This window comes from Amphiura filiformis, chromosome 16 (assembly GCF_039555335.1).
Source record: "Amphiura filiformis chromosome 16, Afil_fr2py, whole genome shotgun sequence".
Classification (NCBI taxonomy): Eukaryota; Metazoa; Echinodermata; class Ophiuroidea; order Amphilepidida; family Amphiuridae; genus Amphiura; species Amphiura filiformis.
This window is the reverse complement of record NC_092643.1, coordinates 44,643,031-44,664,915: the sequence shown is the minus strand read 5'-3', so window position 1 is coordinate 44,664,915 and position 21,885 is coordinate 44,643,031. Positions and strand designations below refer to the sequence as shown.

Below are 21,885 nucleotides of genomic sequence, written 5' to 3'. Positions count from 1 at the left end.
CATCCAATACAGAATTACACATTTAATTCACTTATCAGGATTTTTCTTTTATCAGTCCAATGCTTGGTTCCGTCACGGTCAGATATAAGGGTCCGTATGCACAAAAGAGTTAGACTGGGTCTAAAGTTAGACCTGGTCTAAGTGGAATTTGGTCCCAGGAGAAAGGACATTTTCCTTTACATTTGCTTAAGATATTTGAACTCTGCATTTAAATCTTTAGAATTTGCTAGCTACTTTAGGAAGGAAATAGGAGTAAAGGACCATTCCTGATGGAACTAAAATCCACTTAGACCAGGTCTAACTTTAGACCCGGTCTAACTCTTTTGTGCATACGGACCAAGAGGTTTCAACTGTAAATTTGAAATTGAACCTACTTTATGGATTTGCATTTTATGGCTTAATAATTATAAACAAGCAATCCAAAAGTCACTGGTTCAAGTCCTGCTTCCGTCAAATGTTTCCTTAAGCTGAATTTCCACTACATCGCAGAGCGATAGCGATTGGTTTTTAACCAATGAGGTGGAGCTCTTTTTGTTGCGTTGGGAAAAGCATGCTACCTCATTGGTCAAATACCAATTGCTCATCGCTCAGTGATGGGGTATAAATTCAGCTTTACTCTTGACACAATCAACCATGGAATAAAGAATAGAGCACGAAGTGCGATGGAATTACAACTCCGATCGTCGATGTGAGGTCAGCGATCGTCACGCTTGCAACATGTGGACGTAGATGGCAGCAGCATTTTTCTTTAATTAGCATATTCGTGACGTCATGTTAACGTAAGTCTCCACAGCACTACGCATATTTTTTTAGGTAGATTTTAGTACTATCGTGGTGGCAGCAGCATTTTTCTTCACTTTTCTAAAATGGCGGCGCCCAGGGTTTAATGACAAATTCTTCTATTTATCAATATTTCATGAACATTTACCAAACAAACGGATACAGTAATGACAGTTAATATTCAAAGTACATGTATAAATGGTCACAGTTATAAAAGAAAGAATATAAGAAACATAAACAAATGAATTGTAGCAATATTCAATATTAATGGCAGCGGCCGTGACTTATCAATGGCGCTGGCGGGTAATACACGGGGGAAGCCGACGGTGTCGCCACCTTTTTGCATTGCGCTGTTATACGAGTTACAACGGCCTGAATCAACTAACGGACAAACACACAAACAAACAAATCAATATACCACCTACCTCTCTTACGTAGCTCTCACAGTCTGGAGATAGTTTCTGAAAAAAAGATGAATTAATGTGATTAATGTTTTCTATACTCTAACTAAAAGATCTAAGAAACAGGACAAACAAGAGTAAAAAGACCCAACTTATTGAAAATGAGCGAAAAATTAGGTTTGTATGCAATACCAGCCATTTCCTCCCATTCTTAATGTTTTCTTATTATTTTTTCACAAAATGATTAATGATAAATAATATTCCTCTAAATTTCCAGTGTAGTGTTTTTTATCACACTTTTCGCATCTACATCTGGTCTCCTCAGCAGGAAAAGCTATTTATGAATGACCCAATTAAAAAGTCCCTGACATTCCAAGCACCACATCCTGACCAGTTGAATGCAAGTCAACTTGAGAAAAACATAGTCTCCAGCAAAGACACATCACTGTCACTTCAAATATGTGACCCTTCAGCACAACTGAGCCCTGAAGTCGCCAATCATCATTTTTGAGATATTCAACCAATATATTCTGCTTGAAATTAGCTTTAAAATGATGTATATGATGTCTATAGTGCTTGACATTTAAGTAGTGAAAAATCAATAAAACAGTCAATAAATCCTTTGTTTCCTATTGTTTATTGTTAAGTTCAATGGAGCATATCTCAATAGTGGCACTGGCGACATCCGGGCTCAGTTGTGGAGGATGGTCACATATGATACTGGACATTGTGTATCTTTGTGATAAGTCCACATTTGAATCCGACAACCGCTCCACATTCGGAAAAGAAACCACATCGCTTATACACTAATCCGACAAGCCAAGTGATGGTCAGAATTCATTCCACCATTACTGGGGGACATCGGGACCAAACTGGTGTTGTAACTGCCCAATTGGGTGGAAAAGCACTGCTTCAAAATCAATCTTATTATTGAATTGCATTGTAAACTTACAGCATCATTTTGTCCCATGGGTGATGGAACACAGTTTAAAATTACTGCAAAGTCTGCATCATTTCACATTTCAGGTTGGATGGCCCCCATCAATGGCTGCCATTGAGGTGCAGGAATGTGCGGCATCGGATTTGTCTATAGCGCAGAAGTCAACAAATTCCGCTTCTTATTATTTTGGAACTTTCACTACTTTTAAAAGCATATTTCCTTCTCAACATACCTTGTCTCTAGATAGGAACTGTTTCTTAAGACATGCCATCATCATTCCTTCAAGTTCTGTTGAATCTTTAACATCTGTTGAATCCAAGACATTTTTACAGAATTTGGGCATGTCACGACGGCAGGACTTCTGCATCTCCATGTTCAGGCGAAAGTCTGAGTTCTTTTCAATCTGTCGTTTTGTGATCATGGATTTACATCTGTAAAGCAAGGAGGTTATTGGTTTCAAAAAGCTCAGTATGTATTCTACTTAGAGAATGAAAGATAGGATTTTGTCTTTTGCCTATCCAATATCGTGTCATAATGGATGGACTGGCCAATAGCGCAGTGGATGCACTACGAAAAATATTGGCCAGCCCATTCATTATGACACGATATTGGATAGGCAAAAGACAAAATCCTATCTTCTTTTCTCATTCTTATTCAGTTTAAGTATTATTTTTTTTTACTTTTGTAAGGATATTCGTGTTGTTTTAAATGAATGAAACCTTCACGAACAGCTAAGCCACTGAACCGCATTCTTAGTTCACGCACATGTATTACGCAAACACATTATCGTGCTATCATTGAGGATCTACAAGCATGCCGCCGTTGTGTGTCGGCGCGCTCACTGTCTTATATGACTATCTACTATCGTGTCATAATGTATAGGTGAAAACCAATAAAATTGTGTGTATCCTTGACAAGATGTACCAACTGAATTAGAATAAACTTGCTAACAATACGGTACCTATACCCCCATTTTATTAACGGCTATTGAACATATTCTTTGTAGATCTGTTATATGTTTGCATCACAGAGGTCCTGGACAGGGTTTGAGTCACTGCTGTTCCCAAACAGCTTTCTGTGCATTTGGATTCCAGGGCATACTCAATCTGGCAGTTTTAAACTGGGAACTAAGATTCCTCCTGGATTTAAAACTGTAGTCCAAGGCATCAATGCTCAAACAATACTGTAGGTCAAGCCTATTCAAGCCTATTCGTGTTAAGGAAAGTTGTCTCCTATGGACTTAGGCGTAACTTTTAAGACAGCCTCTTTTTTTACAGAATGAACCATTGTGACTGAACACAATGATGAGTGATGCTATAATTTGATCAGAATTTGGTCAGTTTTACAGATGTGTAAAACAAACGAGGCTACACATACCTTTTTCCATTTTGTTACGAGTTGTACTTGACTCAAGGCCAAAATCACCTTTTTCCCGAACTCACACGAATGCACAACACAAATACACTGTTTGTTTAAGCTAACAAAATCTAAGTCTTTAATTGAAAACAGAGTATGATTGGTACATATAATAACAATATCGCATATACAATAAAATCACACAATGACAGTTTTACTATATCAGTACTTAACCAGCTGTCTTCTTGTTGGTGATCCTAGAGTTCTTGCAATGTTCTGGACGACTGATGTAATATATCCTTATTCACTTGTCCTGCGAAAATCAGCGAAGTCCATAGTACACTTGCATTTATAAATCCTTGCGTATAAAATCCTCATACGAAAATGATGATGCTTCCTCCAATCTCCTTTGCGCTGCTATCTCCACAAATATATCTCCTTGCGCTGCATTCTCCACAAATATATCTCCTTGCGCTGCTTTCTCCAAAAATGGTGTTTCTTTCACCATTCTCTCTTTCTCCAGGGAACAGGTTTCTTTAACACAGCTCCGCTGTTTTTGACAGATGCGTGGCCTTCACAAACCCAGCAAACTCCAGCAATTTGACAGAAGAACTTTTAATCCTTTGATGAGGAAGAGCACTTTTGTGTGCTCGCTGTCTTCTTCGTTGCTGTATTAAAATTAGCTCAATTATTGGCTATATAAACTGGTTAAAATGCACTTCTTTTTTGAAGCACGAAGACCATCACACACATGTGGAGTTTCTCAATCTCCCACGGCATTCTGTAAAGTCCCAACAAAAACCTCCAGCTTTTTATATCAGTACTCATGCAAAAAACCAAGCATCTATTACTAAACCATTAGTTCAATCACATTTTCACAACATTGCTGCAATCTTGGGATTTCCCAAGATTAATTATACACATTCACATTACATCACTTCCTGGGGGTTTTCCTGATGGTGCAATAATGAACTGGGGCTTTCCAAGTTCCAAACATAGCTCTGACTTTGTTTACAATAATTTGGGGAATTCCAAAATACAAGGGGTTTCCCATCTCATGAAATACTTTCAGCTTGTAAACAAAGTTAAATAATTAAATTAAATTAAATTACTCAGGGCACATCACACCCTCCCCCTTAAAAGAAGAAAGTTCGAATGTAATGAAAACTTTCTTAAATGTTTTCTTCTTTTACATCAACTTCAACATATTATCAACTTTGAGTATTTAACTCATCATACACAGTGACTACTTGTCACATACAACTTCCCTTTTAAAGGAAATTTTTGTTTGTCAGGTTTTCTTATGCAATTCTGGACAGTGCATCAGCCATTACATTGTCTTTTCCCTTAATATGTTTGATGTCCAGATTGTACTCTTGCAAGGTCAAACTCCACCTCACCAGTCTTTGGTTTTTGTTCTTCATCCTGTTGCTGAAGGTGAGGGCATTGTGATCTGTGAAAACAAGCACAGGGTATACTGTGGTACCCAAATACACATCAAAATGTAGCAATGCTAATAGCAATGCTAAACACTCCTTCTCAATTGTGGAGTAATTTCTCTGGTGCTTGTTGAATTTCCTTGAAAAGTAACAAATGGGGTGATCTATTTGATCTTCACCCTCTTGCATCACAACACCTCCACAGCCTATGTCACTGGCATCAACAGTCAACTTGAACTGCTTCTGAAAATCAGGTGCAGTAAGCACTGGTGAACTCATGAGTATAGATTTGACTCTGTGAAAAGCATTTTCACACTGTTCTGACCAAATGAATTTTGCATCTTTCTTCAACAAATCAGTCAAAGGACTTGCTATCTCTGAAAAGTTTGGACAGAACTTTCTATAATAGCCAACCATTCCTAGAAATCTCATGAGTGCCTTCTTGTTTACAGGTGTGGGTATTGCTCAATTGCTTCAACTTTGGCTTTGATAGGTTTCACCTGACCTTGACCTACAACATATCCTAAGTATGTGACTGTGGCATGGCAAAACTCACTTTTTACCAGATTGACTGTCAACTGTACTTCAGACAGCTTCTCAAACAATTGATGGAGTTGTTCCATGTGTTGTTCCCAAGTTTGACTGTAAACAATCAAATCATCTACATACGCTTCACATCCCTCTATGTCTGCCACAATTTGATTTACCATTCTCTGAAATGTTGCGGGTGCGTTTTCAACCCAAATGGCATAACTTTGTATTGGTAAAGACCAAATGGTGTACAAAAGCAGAAATCTCTTTGGCACGGTCTGTGAGTGGAACCTGCCAGTACCCTTTCAAAAGATCAAATTTGCTAACAAATTTTGCATTCCCAATTTTGTCTATGCAATCATCAATTCTTGGAATTGGGTACGAGTCTGTCTTTGAATGAACATTTGCAGCTCTCATGTCTGCGACCAATCGGTATGAACCATCAGGCTTGGGAACAAGTATACACGGTGAACTCCATTCACTACTACTTGGTTCTATGATATCATTGTCTAGCATATAATTGATCTCATTTTTGAGATGTTCCATTTTCAATGGATTGACTCTGTAAGGATGCTGCTTGATTGGTTTTGTATCACCAACATCTACATCATGAAATGCAGCATTTGTTCTACTTGGCGTATCAGGAAATATATTGTCAAATTTGTGAATCAAATTTGCAATTTGACTTTGTTGATCTTGAGAAAGATGACCTAACTTTGAGTCCAAATTAGTGAGCACATCAGAATTGTTCAATTTTACATTATACTCTTTGTGCTCTAGCTCTTTATCCTGGTCATATGTGACATCAGAATTGTCATCTTTACTCTTGTCTACATTGGTGATTTTGTCTACATCGGCATGTTTGTCTACATTAGCATGTTTTACTGTACACACAGGTTTTGAAATGCCACTGTCACTTCTTTCAACATACTCTTTGAGCATATTTATGTGGCATAACTGCCTGCTCTTGCGTCTACCAGGAGTCTTGATAATATAATCTACTTCACCCACTTTTGACTCTACCTCACATGGGCCATGATATCTGGCTTGTAATGGGTGTCCTGGAATTGGAAACAGTACTAGAACTTTGTCACCTGGTTTGAACACTCTCTCTTTGGCATGTTTATCATACCATTGCTTCATTTTGGCCTGACCCTGTTTCAAGTTTTCCTTGGCGATATCAGTTGCTCTGTTAAGGCTATGCTTAAAATTGGAGACATAATCCAATAAATTGATATCTGATTTCTCATTGAGCCACTTTCCTTTCAACAACTTTAAGGGCCCGCGCACTGTGTGTCCAAACACTAACTCAAAAGGACTAAATCCTAAAGTTTCCTGAACAGCTTCCCTAGCAGCAAACAACAACAAGTGTACTCCCTCATCCCAGTCCCTCTGAAATTCCAAACAGTATGTCCTGATCATGTTTTTCAATGTTTGGTGGAACCTTTCTAGTGCACCTTGTGATTCTGGATGGTAAGCACTTGAGGTATACTGTTCTATACCTAATTGATACATAACCTGCTGAAATACTCCAGAAGTAAAGTTTGATCCTTGGTCTGACTGTATGGACTTGGGGAGCCCCACAAATGTGAAGAACTTGGTTAAAGCTTTCACTATAGTCACTGCTTTAATATTTCTCAAGGGTATGGCTTCAGGAAAGCGTGTTGACGCCAAGCACATAATTGTCAGAAGGTATTGATTACCTGACTTAGTCTTTGGTAGGGGGCCTACACAATCAATAATAACCCTACTAAATGGTTCATCAAAGGCTGGAATTGGCTTCAATGGAGCAGGAGGTATTTTCTGATTTGGCTTCCCTACTACTTGGCATATGTGACATGTTTTGCAATATTCAGAAACATCTTTTCTGAGAGTGGGCCACCAGAAATGTCTCAGAATTCTTTCATGAGTTTTCTTAACACCCAAATGCCCTGCCATGGGACTATCATGTGCTATGTTAATAACTTCAGTGTGGTAGACTTTTGGTACCACAATTTGGTGCACTACCTTCCACTCTTCATCGGCAGGTGCATCAAGGGGGCGCCATTTTCTCATTAGCACACCATCTTGTTTGTAAAAACAGACAGAATTTTGTTCTGCTTCTTCTAGGGTCAATGCCCTTTGATTGATCTCTTTGAGTTCTGGGTCATTTTGTTGCTCCAGAATCAGCTTGTCATGACTTAATGGGTCTCTCATGGTTTCCCCAATTTGTTCATGCTCAGAGGCTGTGTCATTTTGAGGGTCTTCTTATCCCCTGGAGAAGGAAGTTTATCTTCTTTCTCATTCAACTGTGACACAAATGTGTCTTCCAAATTGTAGCCTAAGTCATCAATTTGGTTGTCCTCAATTGTTTCTAATGAGGCTCTCTTACTCATTGCCCGTGTCACTGCACATGCAGGAAATATCTCCTCTTCCTCACTATTATCATCCTGTAAACAGGGCTTATCTGTAACTATTGGGTCAGGAAACACCTTCCCCCCTGCCAAATCATTTCCTAGTAACATGGACACTCCTTTGACTGGCAATTCATGTCTAACTCCTATGGTTACCGGACCAGAAACCAAGTCAGATGTCAAGTTAACTTTGTGGAGAGGTACACTAATTATTTCCATCCCAATACCCTGGATCAAAGCATTACCTGCTGAACTATCCTCATTAAAGGGCAAAGTTCCTTCCAGAATCATAGACCGTGCACAACACGTATCTCGCACAATCTTAATGGGCTTTGGACTACCATTCTCACCAAGTGATACTACTCCCTCTAACACAAATGGTTCAAATTCTTCACACACCTTGTCTGTCTCACCTCCCTTTTGTGGGAATTCTTGTTTCTTGATTTGACTGACTTGTTTCTTTGACTCAAGTGACACTGCACATCCTACAGTATTACTAGCAGTTTGCTGCTGTTTTTGTGCGTCTTGTCTGCCTTTCAAGAAATAACACTGGGTCATCGTATGCCCTGGTCTCTTGCAATGAGTACAAGTTACTTTGGATTTAAATTCAGTCCCAAATTTTGCTTTGTTACCTGAACTCCCTGGGGTCCCTCTACCACCAGCACTATGCTGTGAATTAGACTGAGTTCTCCTTCTTGTGTACCACCCTGATTTATTCTAGGTTGGTTATGGCTGAACCTGTTTGAATAACTTCTGTTATGACCAAATCTACTCCCATTCAATTTGTGAGTTAAGCCATAGTCGTCCGCCATTGTCGCCGCCTCATTTAGCGTCTTAATTTTGCTAGCGCTTTCATCCAAATGGGTTTTAATGTCAACGTGGACACATTTCTTGAACTCTTCTATAAGAACCAATTGCTTAAGTTGGCGAAATCATCTTTGACTTCTTTTGAACCAAGCCACCTGTCAAACATTTGTTCTTTTACTCTAGCAAATTCTACATGGGTTTGATCTGATTGCTTTCTTGAATCTCTGAACTTTTGTCTGTATGCTTCAGGCACCAGCTCATAGGCCTTGAGAACTGCCTGTTTGACTTCTTCATAATCATTACACTTCTCTATTGGTAGAGCTGAGTAAGTTTCCTGGCCTTCCCCACAAAACTACTTTGTAACAGTAGGGTCCAATGCTCTGGAGGCCATTTCAAATTTGTAGCTACCTTTTCAAAATGTTGAAAGTACTCGTCAACTTCTTTCTCTTTGAATTTAGGCACAAGCTTTACATACTTTGTAACATCAAAGCCTGACTTTGACTTTGAGGAGAAACTTGATGAGTATTTGTCACCTAGCTTAGCCAACTTCTCTTGTTCAAACTCAATTTCTTTTTCTTTCAAATGTGCTTCCATTTGAATTTTTGCTAGTTTTTCCTTTTCTTCCATTTCTAATTTGTGGTGCTCAAGCGCCATCTTTTCTTAAGCGTGCTTTTTCTTCCATTGCTAGTTTTTGTTTTTCAATGTCTAGCCGTTCTTGTTTTTCTTTATTTTCATTCTCTAACTTGATCATTTCCAGTTTTTCTTTTTGGTCCATTTCTATTTTCTTTTGGTCCATTTCCATTTTCCTCAGTTCTAATTGAATTTCCAACTCTTTCAATTTAAATGCTGAGTCCCCACCAATTTCAGTTTCTACGTCAAGTTTCTCTGCCAAATAGGATTCATCAAAATGTCCTCCCCGACCAAAACATCAATCAATGCATTTTTGATTATTTGCTTTCTTGTAGCTTGCTTTACTTTCAAGTTATAATGTTTGGCAAATGCTAATAAATCAGGCTTCTTCAACTCATCAAACTTCTCCCAATTTATAGTTTCAAGAAACTCTTCTGCTTTAAACTCTGCCATACTGTACTTTCACGTTCAAGACTTTAGTAAATTAATGTTAACTTTTTTACAGTGTATTTCCCGGACGAGCCCCCAATTTTTGTTACGAGTTGTACTTGACTCAAGGCCAAAATCACCTTTTTCCCGAACTCACACGAATGCACAACACAAATACACTGTTTGTTTAAGCTAACAAAATCTAAGTCTTTAATTGAAAACAGAGTATGATTGGTACATATAATAACAATATCGCATATACAATAAAATCACACAATGACAGTTTTACTATATCAGTACTTAACCAGCTGTCTTCTTGTTGGTGATCCTAGAGTTCTTGCAATGTTCTGGACGACTGATGTAATATATCCTTATTCACTTGTCCTGCGAAAATCAGCGAAGTCCATAGTACACTTGCATTTATAAATCCTTGCGTATAAAATCCTCATACGAAAATGATGATGCTTCCTCCAATCTCCTTTGCGCTGCTATCTCCACAAATATATCTCCTTGCGCTGCATTCTCCACAAATATATCTCCTTGCGCTGCTTTCTCCAAAAATGGTGTTTCTTTCACCATTCTCTCTTTCTCCAGGGAACAGGTTTCTTTAACACAGCTCCGCTGTTTTTTGACAGATGCGTGGCCTTCACAAACCCAGCAAACTCCAGCAATTTGACAGAAGAACTTTTAATCCTTTGATGAGGAAGAGCACTTTTGTGTGCTCGCTGTCTTCTTCGTTGCTGTATTAAAATTAGCTCAATTATTGGCTATATAAACTGGTTAAAATGCACTTCTTTTTTGAAGCACGAAGACCATCACACACATGTGGAGTTTCTCAATCTCCCACGGCATTCTGTAAAGTCCCAACAAAACCTCCAGCTTTTTATATCAGTACTCATGCAAAAACCCATCATCTATTAATAAACCATTACTTCAATCACATTTTCACAACATTGCTGCAATCTTGGGATTTCCCAAGATTAATTATACACATTCACATTACATCACTTCCTGGGGTTTTCCTGATGGTGCAATAATGAACTGGGGCTTTCCAAGTTCCAAACATAGCTCTGACTTTGTTTACAATAATTTGGGGAATTCCAAAATACAAGGGGTTTCCCATCTCATGAAATACTTTCAGCTTGTAAACAAAGTTAAATAATTAAATTAAATTAAATTACTCAGGGCACATCACAATTTTTATATTTCATAAAATATTTTTTCCTGATTTATTTCAAAAAGTGTTAGGTGGAACTTAATAAGTGATGGATCCTACAGTTTGGGTAGTGTATTTCACTGCAGGAAAAATTGAACCTATTGAACTTAAAAAGAAACATTACAGTACACAATAATCACTTACTTTGGATCCATGGCTGGTTCATTTTTGTGAGCTCTTAAACATTTTAATAATTGATCTGGACTGAAGTTGGTGCAAAATTGCTGCAAGGAAAAACAACAAAAATATTTATTATTTTCACACATCCCGATGTACTTAATTTATTCACTTACTTCCGTTATTTCAAAATAACAGTACAGTTTTATACTCATAGTACAGAAAAATCTCCACAAATTTTCCTAGGAATCTGGAGTTTCATACACCCACATTCTAACCATTCTAAAGTTTAACCAATCAGTATATATAAACTGGCCTCAAAAAGAAACTTATAATTTTTCACAAGGTCATATCTTAAAATCCTCTCCATAAAAATGAACAAATATTGCACACAGGATTACTTCAATACTCTACTCTAAACACATGTCAGTAACCAAGCAGTTGTCCAACTGACACAACAGTAAAATGCACTGACACGGAACAACTTCCGGGATCACATTCACAGGCTAATAATTGGAACCAGCCAAAGAAATCTGTTGCGCTGTGAATGTGGTCCAGGAAGGTGTTGCATGTCAGTGCATTTTGCTGTTGTGTCAGTTGGACAAGTGTTTAGAGTAGAGTATTGAAGTAATCCTGTGTGCAATATTTGTTCATTTTTATGGAGAGGATTTTAAGATATGACCTTGTGAAAAATTATAAGTTTCTTTTTGAGGCCAGTTTATATATACCGGTAAGCGACTTACTGAGGTCTTTGTATCACAAAATGAGGGGTCTTATACCCCTCCCCCCTCTCTATGGCTCAAAGACACTGTTTTTGAAGCTATCTCCACCCTAGGAGCTCCATTGTTGAAGATAGCTTTACAGTTGTTACATGCATAACATGCAGAACTCTACAGTTCTAATGCAGATACAAATGCACACATCTGCAAATAAGCATTATATCCATCACCAGGAGATTCCTCATATCCAGAATGCAATTTGGTGTGTCTGATGTCCTCTCAGTTCCCACAAAAAATACTGTGCAAACTTTACTACCCAATTCCGTAAAGTTATAAAGTTATAACCAAGAGTGAATACTTTTCTTATTTTTTTGATAAGTTTATATGTCCTCATTTAACTAACAGACAGACTAACTGGAATGCAAGTCTCTGTGCTCATTCATACCTTAATCATTGGTTTACATGCATGCATGAAGGCAAAATCTGTGTCTGGGTTCTTGGCCTGTTGTTTCTCCCTGTTGAATAGTTTACGATGACACGGATCAGACAGCTCTTCCTTGTGTTCTCTCAGACATTCCAAAACGCGAGCATTCCCTGCATTCACTTTTGAGCAGACGTTGGTGATGTCATTCTCACATCCGTGGAAAAGCTCTGGGTCAAGCTTGATATTTTCAGACTACAGAAATGGATCAAGAATAAGAGTAGTGGTTAACAGATTGAAGTGGCTCTCAGTACTGTAAAATGAGGATATTTGTGTGTTGCATTTTATTGGAACTTTCAAAACTTGCAAAATATAATATGACTTCTATACCATTATCCACCTTGATGTGGCAGTGATGTCAGTGCGCATTTCATTAGGCGATGCTACAAATCGCTTGTGTTCACTCAAAGCGCTAGTGTATTCACACGCTCGCTTAAAGACGCCGCATAGATCCGCACACAAAACAGTTGCATCAATGCATTGACGTCACTACCACATCAGTGTGAAAAATGGTATAGTTTAAATATACAACATGGCGGCGCCCATGTGGGGACCACATATTATCAGAAAATGCTACGGAATTAGATCTGTAATTGCATTTTCATGCATAAATCGATTTATTTATTTAAATATATGCCACAATGAATTTGATAGAAATTTAAGTTAAAATAGGGTTTGTCATGACAAGCCAGTTTTAAACTCACTTACCATGCTTACATGCTATGGCATGGAAATTTCTGCATTTTAGTCAATTTCTTTGAAAAAACATGGTGAGGGTATTAATTAGAGTATATACAATATGCACTTAAATGGACTTGGCTTTCAATAATTTTAGAATAAATTTGTTATACAAACTTGTCCCCAATCTGCATAGCATGATTGTGAGGCAAATAAAAAATATTTGTCCCCCCTACTGACCCTAATCTTGGAGGGGGTAGCAATTGGCAAAATGTGTTTATTGCACAAAAGAATATGATTCATATATTGAAAATTACAGAAAAAGTCTTTCCCTCCCCTTTGTTTTTCGCCACGAGTAATATACACTTTTTGTGTCTCGAGTTGTGGGCACAAAAGCTAGCAAAAGTGCAAAAGCTAGCAGACAATAATGCCTGCTTGATGAAAAGACTTATGCACCAGTAATCCACTTGGCAATGGCAATGTACATAGCTGGTCCTACCCTCCTTCAAGTTACCCTCTTTGATTTAGCACCATGCTTTAACAGTGATGAAATGTTGAATTCTTAGCTGATTACTCTTACTCTGAAAAAGCTAGTGAAAGTGCCAAAGTTAGCAGACGACAATACCTGCTTGATAAAGAGACTTATGCACCAGTCACTTGGCAATGGCAACGTACACAGCGGAACCTGCCCTACTTGAATTTGCCCTCTTTGATTTAGCACCATGATTTAACAGCGATAAAATGTTGAATTCTTAGCTTGATTACTCTGCTGGGAGTTTATTTGCAAGGACTACATGTACTCACTCTTTCTAAAAATTCAACTTTGAGCTGTTTCCTGCATTCCTCTGATATTGTGTGTTCTTGGTCTGCTGTGTTTTTGAGTATATCATCCCTCACTAGGCTGCTTAGACATTCCACAATGGCTGATCTGCAAGAAACCAAGTCAAATCAAAATTTATCATTAAACCTGTACACCAAACATGTTAACTTGAAACTGTGTCAAACTGTGTCAAATCATCAGAAGAATAAGAGGGCAATTACTCCAAAATCTTTTTACAGAAATGTGCAGGTTTCTCAATGAAAATTTGCAAAAAAATAAAATATGATGAAGGCGAGCTATCAGAAACTAACAATCTAATTCCAATAAATATCCTTATTTCACTCATTCCAATATATAACTTGGACGGCCACAAAAGTGAAGTCACACAATATATTTTCCTTACTTGTCTTTCTTTCCTTTACAGTTGGCCAGGACATCCTTACGGCAGGCTTCCTTGAACTTGAAGTTGAATCGGTAATCTTTCAGTTGAAGCTATTCAAAACAGATTACAAACATGTGATTATACTTTTAATCGTAACTTGGCAAGTGGAACACAGAATCTTTACAAACAGGGTTACAGGTGCTGGCAAATAAAATTTCCAGCTTTTTGGCACTGCTCAGTACATGTAGCACCTCTTTTACAATTATAAAGATATTAACTCATACACTACTCATCGCCTCGAGTTCGGTCAAAACTGTGTCTCTGTACATGAGAGAGCATTCCAATTGCGCTACCTTATACTGTGATTTTAAGGCTACGCAAACCTAAAACACATAATGATGTCACAACCAATGTCAATGTGACAAGTTATATCAAAGGAGTTGACAGTAATTTTTAAGCTAATTGATGTTTCTCTTTAAAATTACATTTTCCATCATGAGCAATTGTATTTCAAGGACCAACTTTTATTGTTTTTAATATTTCAATTTGAGAATTTACAGCAACAAAACTTACAAATTATGGACAATGATATGATATACCTGAATCATCAGTCCTCAGCTAATTCGATATAGTTGAAAGGGCATTTTGTGATCCACAGCCTCATCCCCCCCTCCACTTTTCTTTAAAAATGTTGCGATTTTTATACCACTGGAAACCTCTGGTTACATAATGTTTATGTACCAAAAATTTCTTGCAGATTACTTGGTTTAGCAAAAATATCATTGAATTTTAATTTTGTTCTGGTATACCAGAACGAAATTACAACAGTGGCCTATGGAGCAGTGTAATACACATAATCATACATAACTCGCAAACGCAAAATCGGAATCACCTCAAATTTGATATCTACTGAAAAATGCCATAAAAAGTGGATGCTAGGAACACGAGATCCTCCTTTAATATTGACTTTATAACCAAAGCACACCCATCCGCGCATATACACCCAACTCACCCGCAACAACGGATTTTACACACGCAACCGACAACTGAAACACACTCCTACGCATCCCCACATCTATTCTAGTTGACTTACCAGTTGGAAATGTTCCACTCCAGCAGCGCATTTCTTGTCCATATCATCGTCATCCTTGTGGTCAATCAGACACTGCAAGGCCTGTCCTTCATCCATCGTCAGCTTGAGCTCCGTCTGTGGGGAATCAAGACCTGCTCCAAAATTCTGGGTTCCAACAATGTGGTAGTGTCACGGACATTGTAGGGGGTGAGTGTGTGCAGGCAAGTAAGGGTGGGAGGGAGTCAGGGTTGTTGTTGTTATGGTGAGGAGACGACCAATCTCATGATTGAGACAATTACGACCCACACATAAGAATGTGACGTGCTGTGTACCAGAGGTTCTAGTCGCTCAATTTATCAAGAATTATCTTAAGAACCACTGAACCAATACCAGGCTTGTTTGTACTCATTCTAATGCATTTTTCATGCCGATTCCAAATATGGGCATGAAAAGGTAAGATTCTGATTTTTTTAAATAATTGAAACTTGCCGTCTGCAGTGGACACCCGTGTGGAGGGAGTTATCCTTATTAAGTTGCTTTCAGGCTTATAATTGGCAGAGTTTGTTAGCATACCCATACTTCTTATATGCAGAGTTTGTTAGCATACCTTTACCTCTTATTTTTGACAAATTGTTAAGATTTTCTGATTAAGGAAATCACTAATAGTACCTTTAAGGCAATGCTACTATCATGCTAATTAGCCTCACTTTCACTTCAGCTTGATATACTATCCACAGCACGTCACCCTTATTATGCAAGTCCTAATTGTTCCAACAACAAGAATTTACTATTATTATAACCTGATCAAGTAAATTGAGGATATAATTTTGACACCGATTTTGAACTTGCTCCATTTATTGATACCGTTTTAGGTTTATCCTTAGTGTAAGAGTGCACGAAATACTAATAGGATTAAAGTTAGGGTTAGGGTTAGGAATTAGGGTTAGGGTAAGGGTTAGGGTAGGATTAGGGTTATGGTCAGGATTAGAGTTGGGATTTGTTTGGTATTCTCTTACACGAAGGATACACCCTGTTTTAGCCACCATCCGATGGGAAGAAGAATCTCATCAGCATCCAAAATTGCATAAACACCATGAATACTACCGCCCGATTGGTTACGAGGAGATTATTGTGATTTTTTGAGCCAATCAGCAGTAAGAATGGTGATGGGACTGAAGAGGATTGAACTTATTTAAAAGCTGTACTTCAATTGGTCAATCAGATAAATAATCACATACAATCAGGAATGCCCCAAGAGAGTTCAATATTTTGTCGTTGGTGACAAAAACCTCCTATGTACTTGTGAACTTTGAACATGTTTAAAACTAAGCTGCCAAGCAGTTACAGAAGAGGTTTTGCTTTAAATATGTTCAGGGGCCAAAGACACATAGGAGGTTTTTCCTGCCCAAAGACGCTTTGTAATTCAAAGTGCCGAGAGAGATGTGTGTCACATACCTGACACATTGCAATGCACATGCATCACCAAGTTTTATGGCATGTCTGGAGACTTAAATCCTAAAATTTTTCCTCATTTTAACTTGATCAGATCATATATATTATACACTTTGCTTCTGGAAACCTTACAGTACACACGAAAATCAAAATAAATTTGAAATATATACTTGGCTCAAGGTTTTTTTTTTTTTTCAAAATTACTGGCTAAAGTTCCATGGAACTATGGCTGAAAATAAAATACATGGGTTATCTGCATTGCATGTAAACAGAAAATAAATTGGAAATACTAAAGAGGAAAACCGGTACAGGCAGTTATTTGCTTAACCAGTCGGTCCGAGCGGACACACGCTTGGGTCCTGATGGGACCAGGCTGAAGCAAAATGCTCAAGCCAAGCTGAAAAGCTTATATTAGCACACTGGCCTGTATGAAGAGAAAAGATGGAACTGAATTGAAGATAAAGAGAAAGAGCACAGAAGAGAGAGAGCACGGAAAAGAAAGGCCACTCCAAAAGGTGTACGGTTTTGCTCTTGACCCTTGGCCTATGAAATAAAAATTTGGGAATTCCTATATTTCCAATGCCCCGACAAATGTAAGCTCCCGGTAGACCCTGGTTTAATCAGCAGTAGAGCAGAAGATAGCAGACTAATTTGCACTTAAACCCGAGCTAGCACAAAGGATGGTATAGGATGCATAAAAAGACTTTACGCAGAGCATACGAGGGGGTATCAAAAAGTTTCAGAAATCGCCCAGAAGTGAAAGAGCTATATCAATGAAATTTTGTCAGTGCAATCACTGGTCCTTATGTACACTATGATGCAAAAATGGTCTCATAAGTATGTTTACTTTTTTTACAGGTGGCGCTAGATGCCAATAACCTGCTGCCCCAGTTACTGCGCATAAACTGCAAGATTGAGAAAATTGAGGCAAGCAGCGTTATTAAGATCCTGCTTTTGAAGGGTTGCAGTGCCTAGAAAATTGATGATGAAATTGAAAGTTATCTTCGGTGGTGATTGTGATATGTCACTGTTGCTTTTTGGAAAAGGAATTTTTATTTCATCACAGATTTTTTGGGCACTGTAACCCTTAAAATGGAACTTAATCATGGCTGCATGCCTCAATTTTCTCCATTTTGCTGGTTATCGCGTTTACATAGGTAGGTACTGACATCTAGCGCCTGTAAAAAAAGTAAACATACTTATGAGACCATTTTTGCATCATAGTGTACATAAGGACCAGTGATTGCACTGACAAAATTTCATTGATATAGCTCTTTCACTTCTGTGCGATTTCTAAAACTTTTTGATACCCCCTCGTATAATGACTATGATTTTCTTGGGTGAAAAAAGAGATTCTTTTGTGATTCTTTTTGTGACAGGTTGTTCATGTCTTATTTTAGGGAACAACCCAAAAGATCAACAAAGCCTATGAAATGTAATTAGTTTTGTTTACTACCCTAACCTCCTCCCTGCCCCTCAGAAACATGACAAGAAGTGGGTAAAAAAGAGAGGAATGTAACAGTTTAAGCCCCTTCCCTCTGCTTTCATAGTATTAGTCAGTTTTGCACTTTTGCAAAGATCCCACTTAAAAGAGCACAGCATATAATTTATTAAAATATAGGATACCACAACAAAGCAAGGTATTTCAGAAGCATAGCGTTTTCCCACAAAAGTGACAAGACAAGCAGCATATTCATACCTACAGAAATGTTTCGCAAATGTATAAATGGATTGCCAGAGTTGCTTCTAGTGGGAGGGTGATTAGTCGGTAGAAGTGCTATAGCTTACCAAAGTCACTTTTGGTGGGAGGGAGTTTAGTAGGTAGAAGTGCTAGGAAAGGAACTTGTATACTATTTTTCAACTTGGCGACTCGGTGATGTCAGTGTGCATTTCATTGGGCGCAGCTTCAAATCACGAGCATTTGCCTCAAGCACTGACATACGCACACACACGTTTAAGGCCGCAGCATAGATGCGTGTGCAAAATAGGTGCCTCAACATGTTGACATCCCTGCCTCTCTATGACGAAAAATAGTATAGTTAGACATCACTTACAGAACACATACAGCTTGGGTTAGTTTCTGCTCTACACAATGAACAAGATTCAAATGTTAGCTTTGGTAGGATATGCTTTTAGAAAGTCTGCAGAATAACGTTGTTTAGCTTAATTATGCAATGACAAGGGTAATAACGGAAGGTTAAGTTGCACAATTGATTTTGCTTTTGCCTGGTGGTATTTATCGTGACTTCTCTTTAGTCCGAAGGGTCGCTAGTCCAAAGATTCTCTAGTCTGAAAGGTCGCTAGTCTACAACCAAATTAAGGTCGCTAATCCGAAGGTTCTCTAGTCCGAATATAGAATAAGGGTTAGTGTTTGGGTTTAGGGTTAAGGGTCAGGGTTAGCGAGCCTTATTCTATATTCGGACTAGAGAACCTTATTTATTATTCCGACTAGCGAACCCTCGGACTAGAGAAAACAATATTTGGACTAGCAAACCTTTTCCAGAATTCGGACTAGCGAATGGTAAATTACGTGTTCGGACTAGCGAACCATTATCTCCAAGCTACAAGAGGTATTAAGAGTTCAATGCACTCTTCCGCATCCTGCTCGATTTTTACCAAAATCCTTAACAAATTTTTGTTACAATTAATCAAGATCATTCCGGTTTTACATGTTTGTTTTTTTTATCTCAGATCTAGTACCAAAACTGCTTGTTATAATCCTACTCATATATTTGAAGGGGCACACAAAACCTTAAATCTTGAATTTACCCCATCAACTTCACCATCATGCTTCTTTAAACAAGAAAATAGGGATATTCCAGTTGAAATCCATACACCGGTACACCCCCTATGGAAGATATGACCTTAATCTCAAACACAGGGAGTGCAGATTTCAAATTAAGTCACCCATTCAGGTAACCCCATTTGAAATTCACACTCCCTATGTGGATGATTAACATCATGCCTTCCATAGGAAATGTATGTATTTCGACTGCAATAGCCAATAGTCACTGCATCGGCTATCTACCAAAATCCACCAAGCTTAGCTATACAATGATCTTACCTTGCAAAATTTCTTCAGCATCGGAGAACAAGCCTGCATTAGTATTCGATTCATACGGATATCTTCGGACTCTTCTGCGGTAAAATTGCCAACCACATTTTGGCAGCCTTTTGTCAAATCCTTGAAGTGGTCTTGAAGACATAACATCTCCTGCATTGCACAGAAAAGATGTGAAATTATTGGATGGTTACTATGGAAATACAAAGCTTTGCTCACAAGGGCAATGTTTTCTTAGGCTCAATAAAATATCATACAAAAAAGAGAGACAGATTTTTACCATCGAGGCTATGACATCTTATCTCCAAAAGTGGAACTACATAACGTTGTTGGGCAGGAAAAAACCTCCTACATGTATGTGTTTGTGCCCCCTGAACATGTTTAAAACAAAACTGCCAACCAGTTACATATGGGGTTTTGCTTTAAACATGTTCAGGGGCCAATGACACATAGGAGGTTTTTCCTGCCCAACGACAAATTATAGGTTTTCCTCAAAATAAAACACTTCTGGAGGTAGGACTTCTGCTACTAAAGAGAAAACATCCAGCCAGTCCAGTTTTCTGCTCCAAAGCAGATAGATCATTAACATCAATCACAGCAGTGCTTTGGAGAAGCGAGAAGTATTCTGGGAAAACTTTTTAGCATAAAAAGTTTTCCAAGTGGCTTTGATAAATGACTCACACATGCATGTGTATCATGCATATTGGGATAATATATTTATTCAAAATTATCCAAATTTTAGTAGTACAGGTTTTTAAACTTCAAGATTAAAGCTACGTTATAAAACACTGAGGATCAGCATGGCACGTGATTAAGGTCTTTACCTCTGGTGCAAGAGTCAAGACTCATGTGTTCCGGTGGAGGCAAAATTTGCTAGTAATTATCTGCTCACTCCATTACTTTATTTGCATTGTTGGGCACATACAAGGGATGACATAGATCTCACAGTCAGTTCCTATTACCCTGTCCTGGGGATAATGACTAAATTTTTTTTAATCATAAAAGAACATCAGAATCTTACCTCTCCTTTCTTAGACTTATCGGTACAGAATTCACCCAGATCCTGACGACATTGCATCTCAACTTGTGGGTTTAGATGAACAGCAAGCGCCCTCTGGCGTAGGACACGGTGTACTTGGGCTTGGCATCCAGGGGATAACTATGAAATAGACAGAAAATGTAAGGTTCAATACGCATCGCTCTTGAATCAATGACAGCTTGGAACACACATACATCCACCCCCCCCACACACACACTCACCCCCCAACCTGTAACAGGTTTGCCATACCATTACCAACATGCCTTTTACTAGGCTGTTTCCAGTTGCAGCACTTTACCAGTAATTTAACTGTAACAACTTGCTCAAGAGATGATTTTGGCATGCATGCCATAAGTAGACAACATGACCTCTGCACCACTTGTGTAACCTCCATGCATTTAGGTGCAGCTCACGTTCCGCCTTTATAGATGAATCCAACGAGCCAAGTGATGGTCAGAATTAAGTCGGCCATTACTGGGTCCCGTCAGCACCAAACTGGTGTTGTTACTGCCCAATTGGGTGGATTAAATCCGCTTAAAAATCAATGTTGAATTGTATTGTGTTGTAAACTTTCATCATTCTTTTGTCTACTTGCAACACAGGTGATGGAATGCAGTTTAATATCCATGCCAAGGCCACATCATTTCACATTTTAGGTGGGATAGACCTAAGGAGGGACCCAGCTATGGCTGCCATTGAGGTGTAGGAATGCATGAAATTGGATTTGTTTATACTGGACAGACTATAATAAAAGTGAATCAAAAAGGCAAAGAGTACTCACTCCACTTTTACCCGGCCCATCAGTATGCAGGTTTCTATGGAGACATGCAAACACAATACCATTTCCTGGGTCATCCATCTCCCAGTCTTGGGCATTACATAAGCTGGCTGCATCGGCCTCACAGTTCTTGTACAGAAGGGGATCCAATCTGGAGAGAGTAAAACAACGAGACCAAAAATAAATAAAAAATATGTATACTTATAATACGTTTAAAATAGACTTGGTGGTTTAGTAAAGCATTATTTACAATTGAGACCAAAAATAAAAAAAAAATATGTATACTTATAATACGTTTAAAATAGACTTGGTGGTTTAGTAAAGCATTATTTACAACGTTGTTTCATGCAGGCCAGCCAAGACT

At 38.3% G+C, this 21,885-nt stretch overlaps 1 protein-coding gene across 1 annotated transcript in view; it reads right to left on the bottom strand.

Annotated features, from left to right (window-relative positions):
• LOC140136051 (Golgi apparatus protein 1-like) overlaps positions 1-21,885 on the bottom strand; it is a 72,278-nt gene that overhangs the window by 8,774 nt on the left and 41,619 nt on the right. The window contains 10 exon segments of the mRNA XM_072157754.1: positions 1,199-1,241; positions 2,354-2,552; positions 11,067-11,146; positions 12,204-12,434; positions 13,722-13,845; positions 14,141-14,229; positions 15,213-15,326; positions 19,708-19,857; positions 20,726-20,863; positions 21,525-21,672. Coding sequence (XP_072013855.1) covers positions 1,199-1,241; positions 2,354-2,552; positions 11,067-11,146; positions 12,204-12,434; positions 13,722-13,845; positions 14,141-14,229; positions 15,213-15,326; positions 19,708-19,857; positions 20,726-20,863; positions 21,525-21,672 — 1,316 coding nt within the window.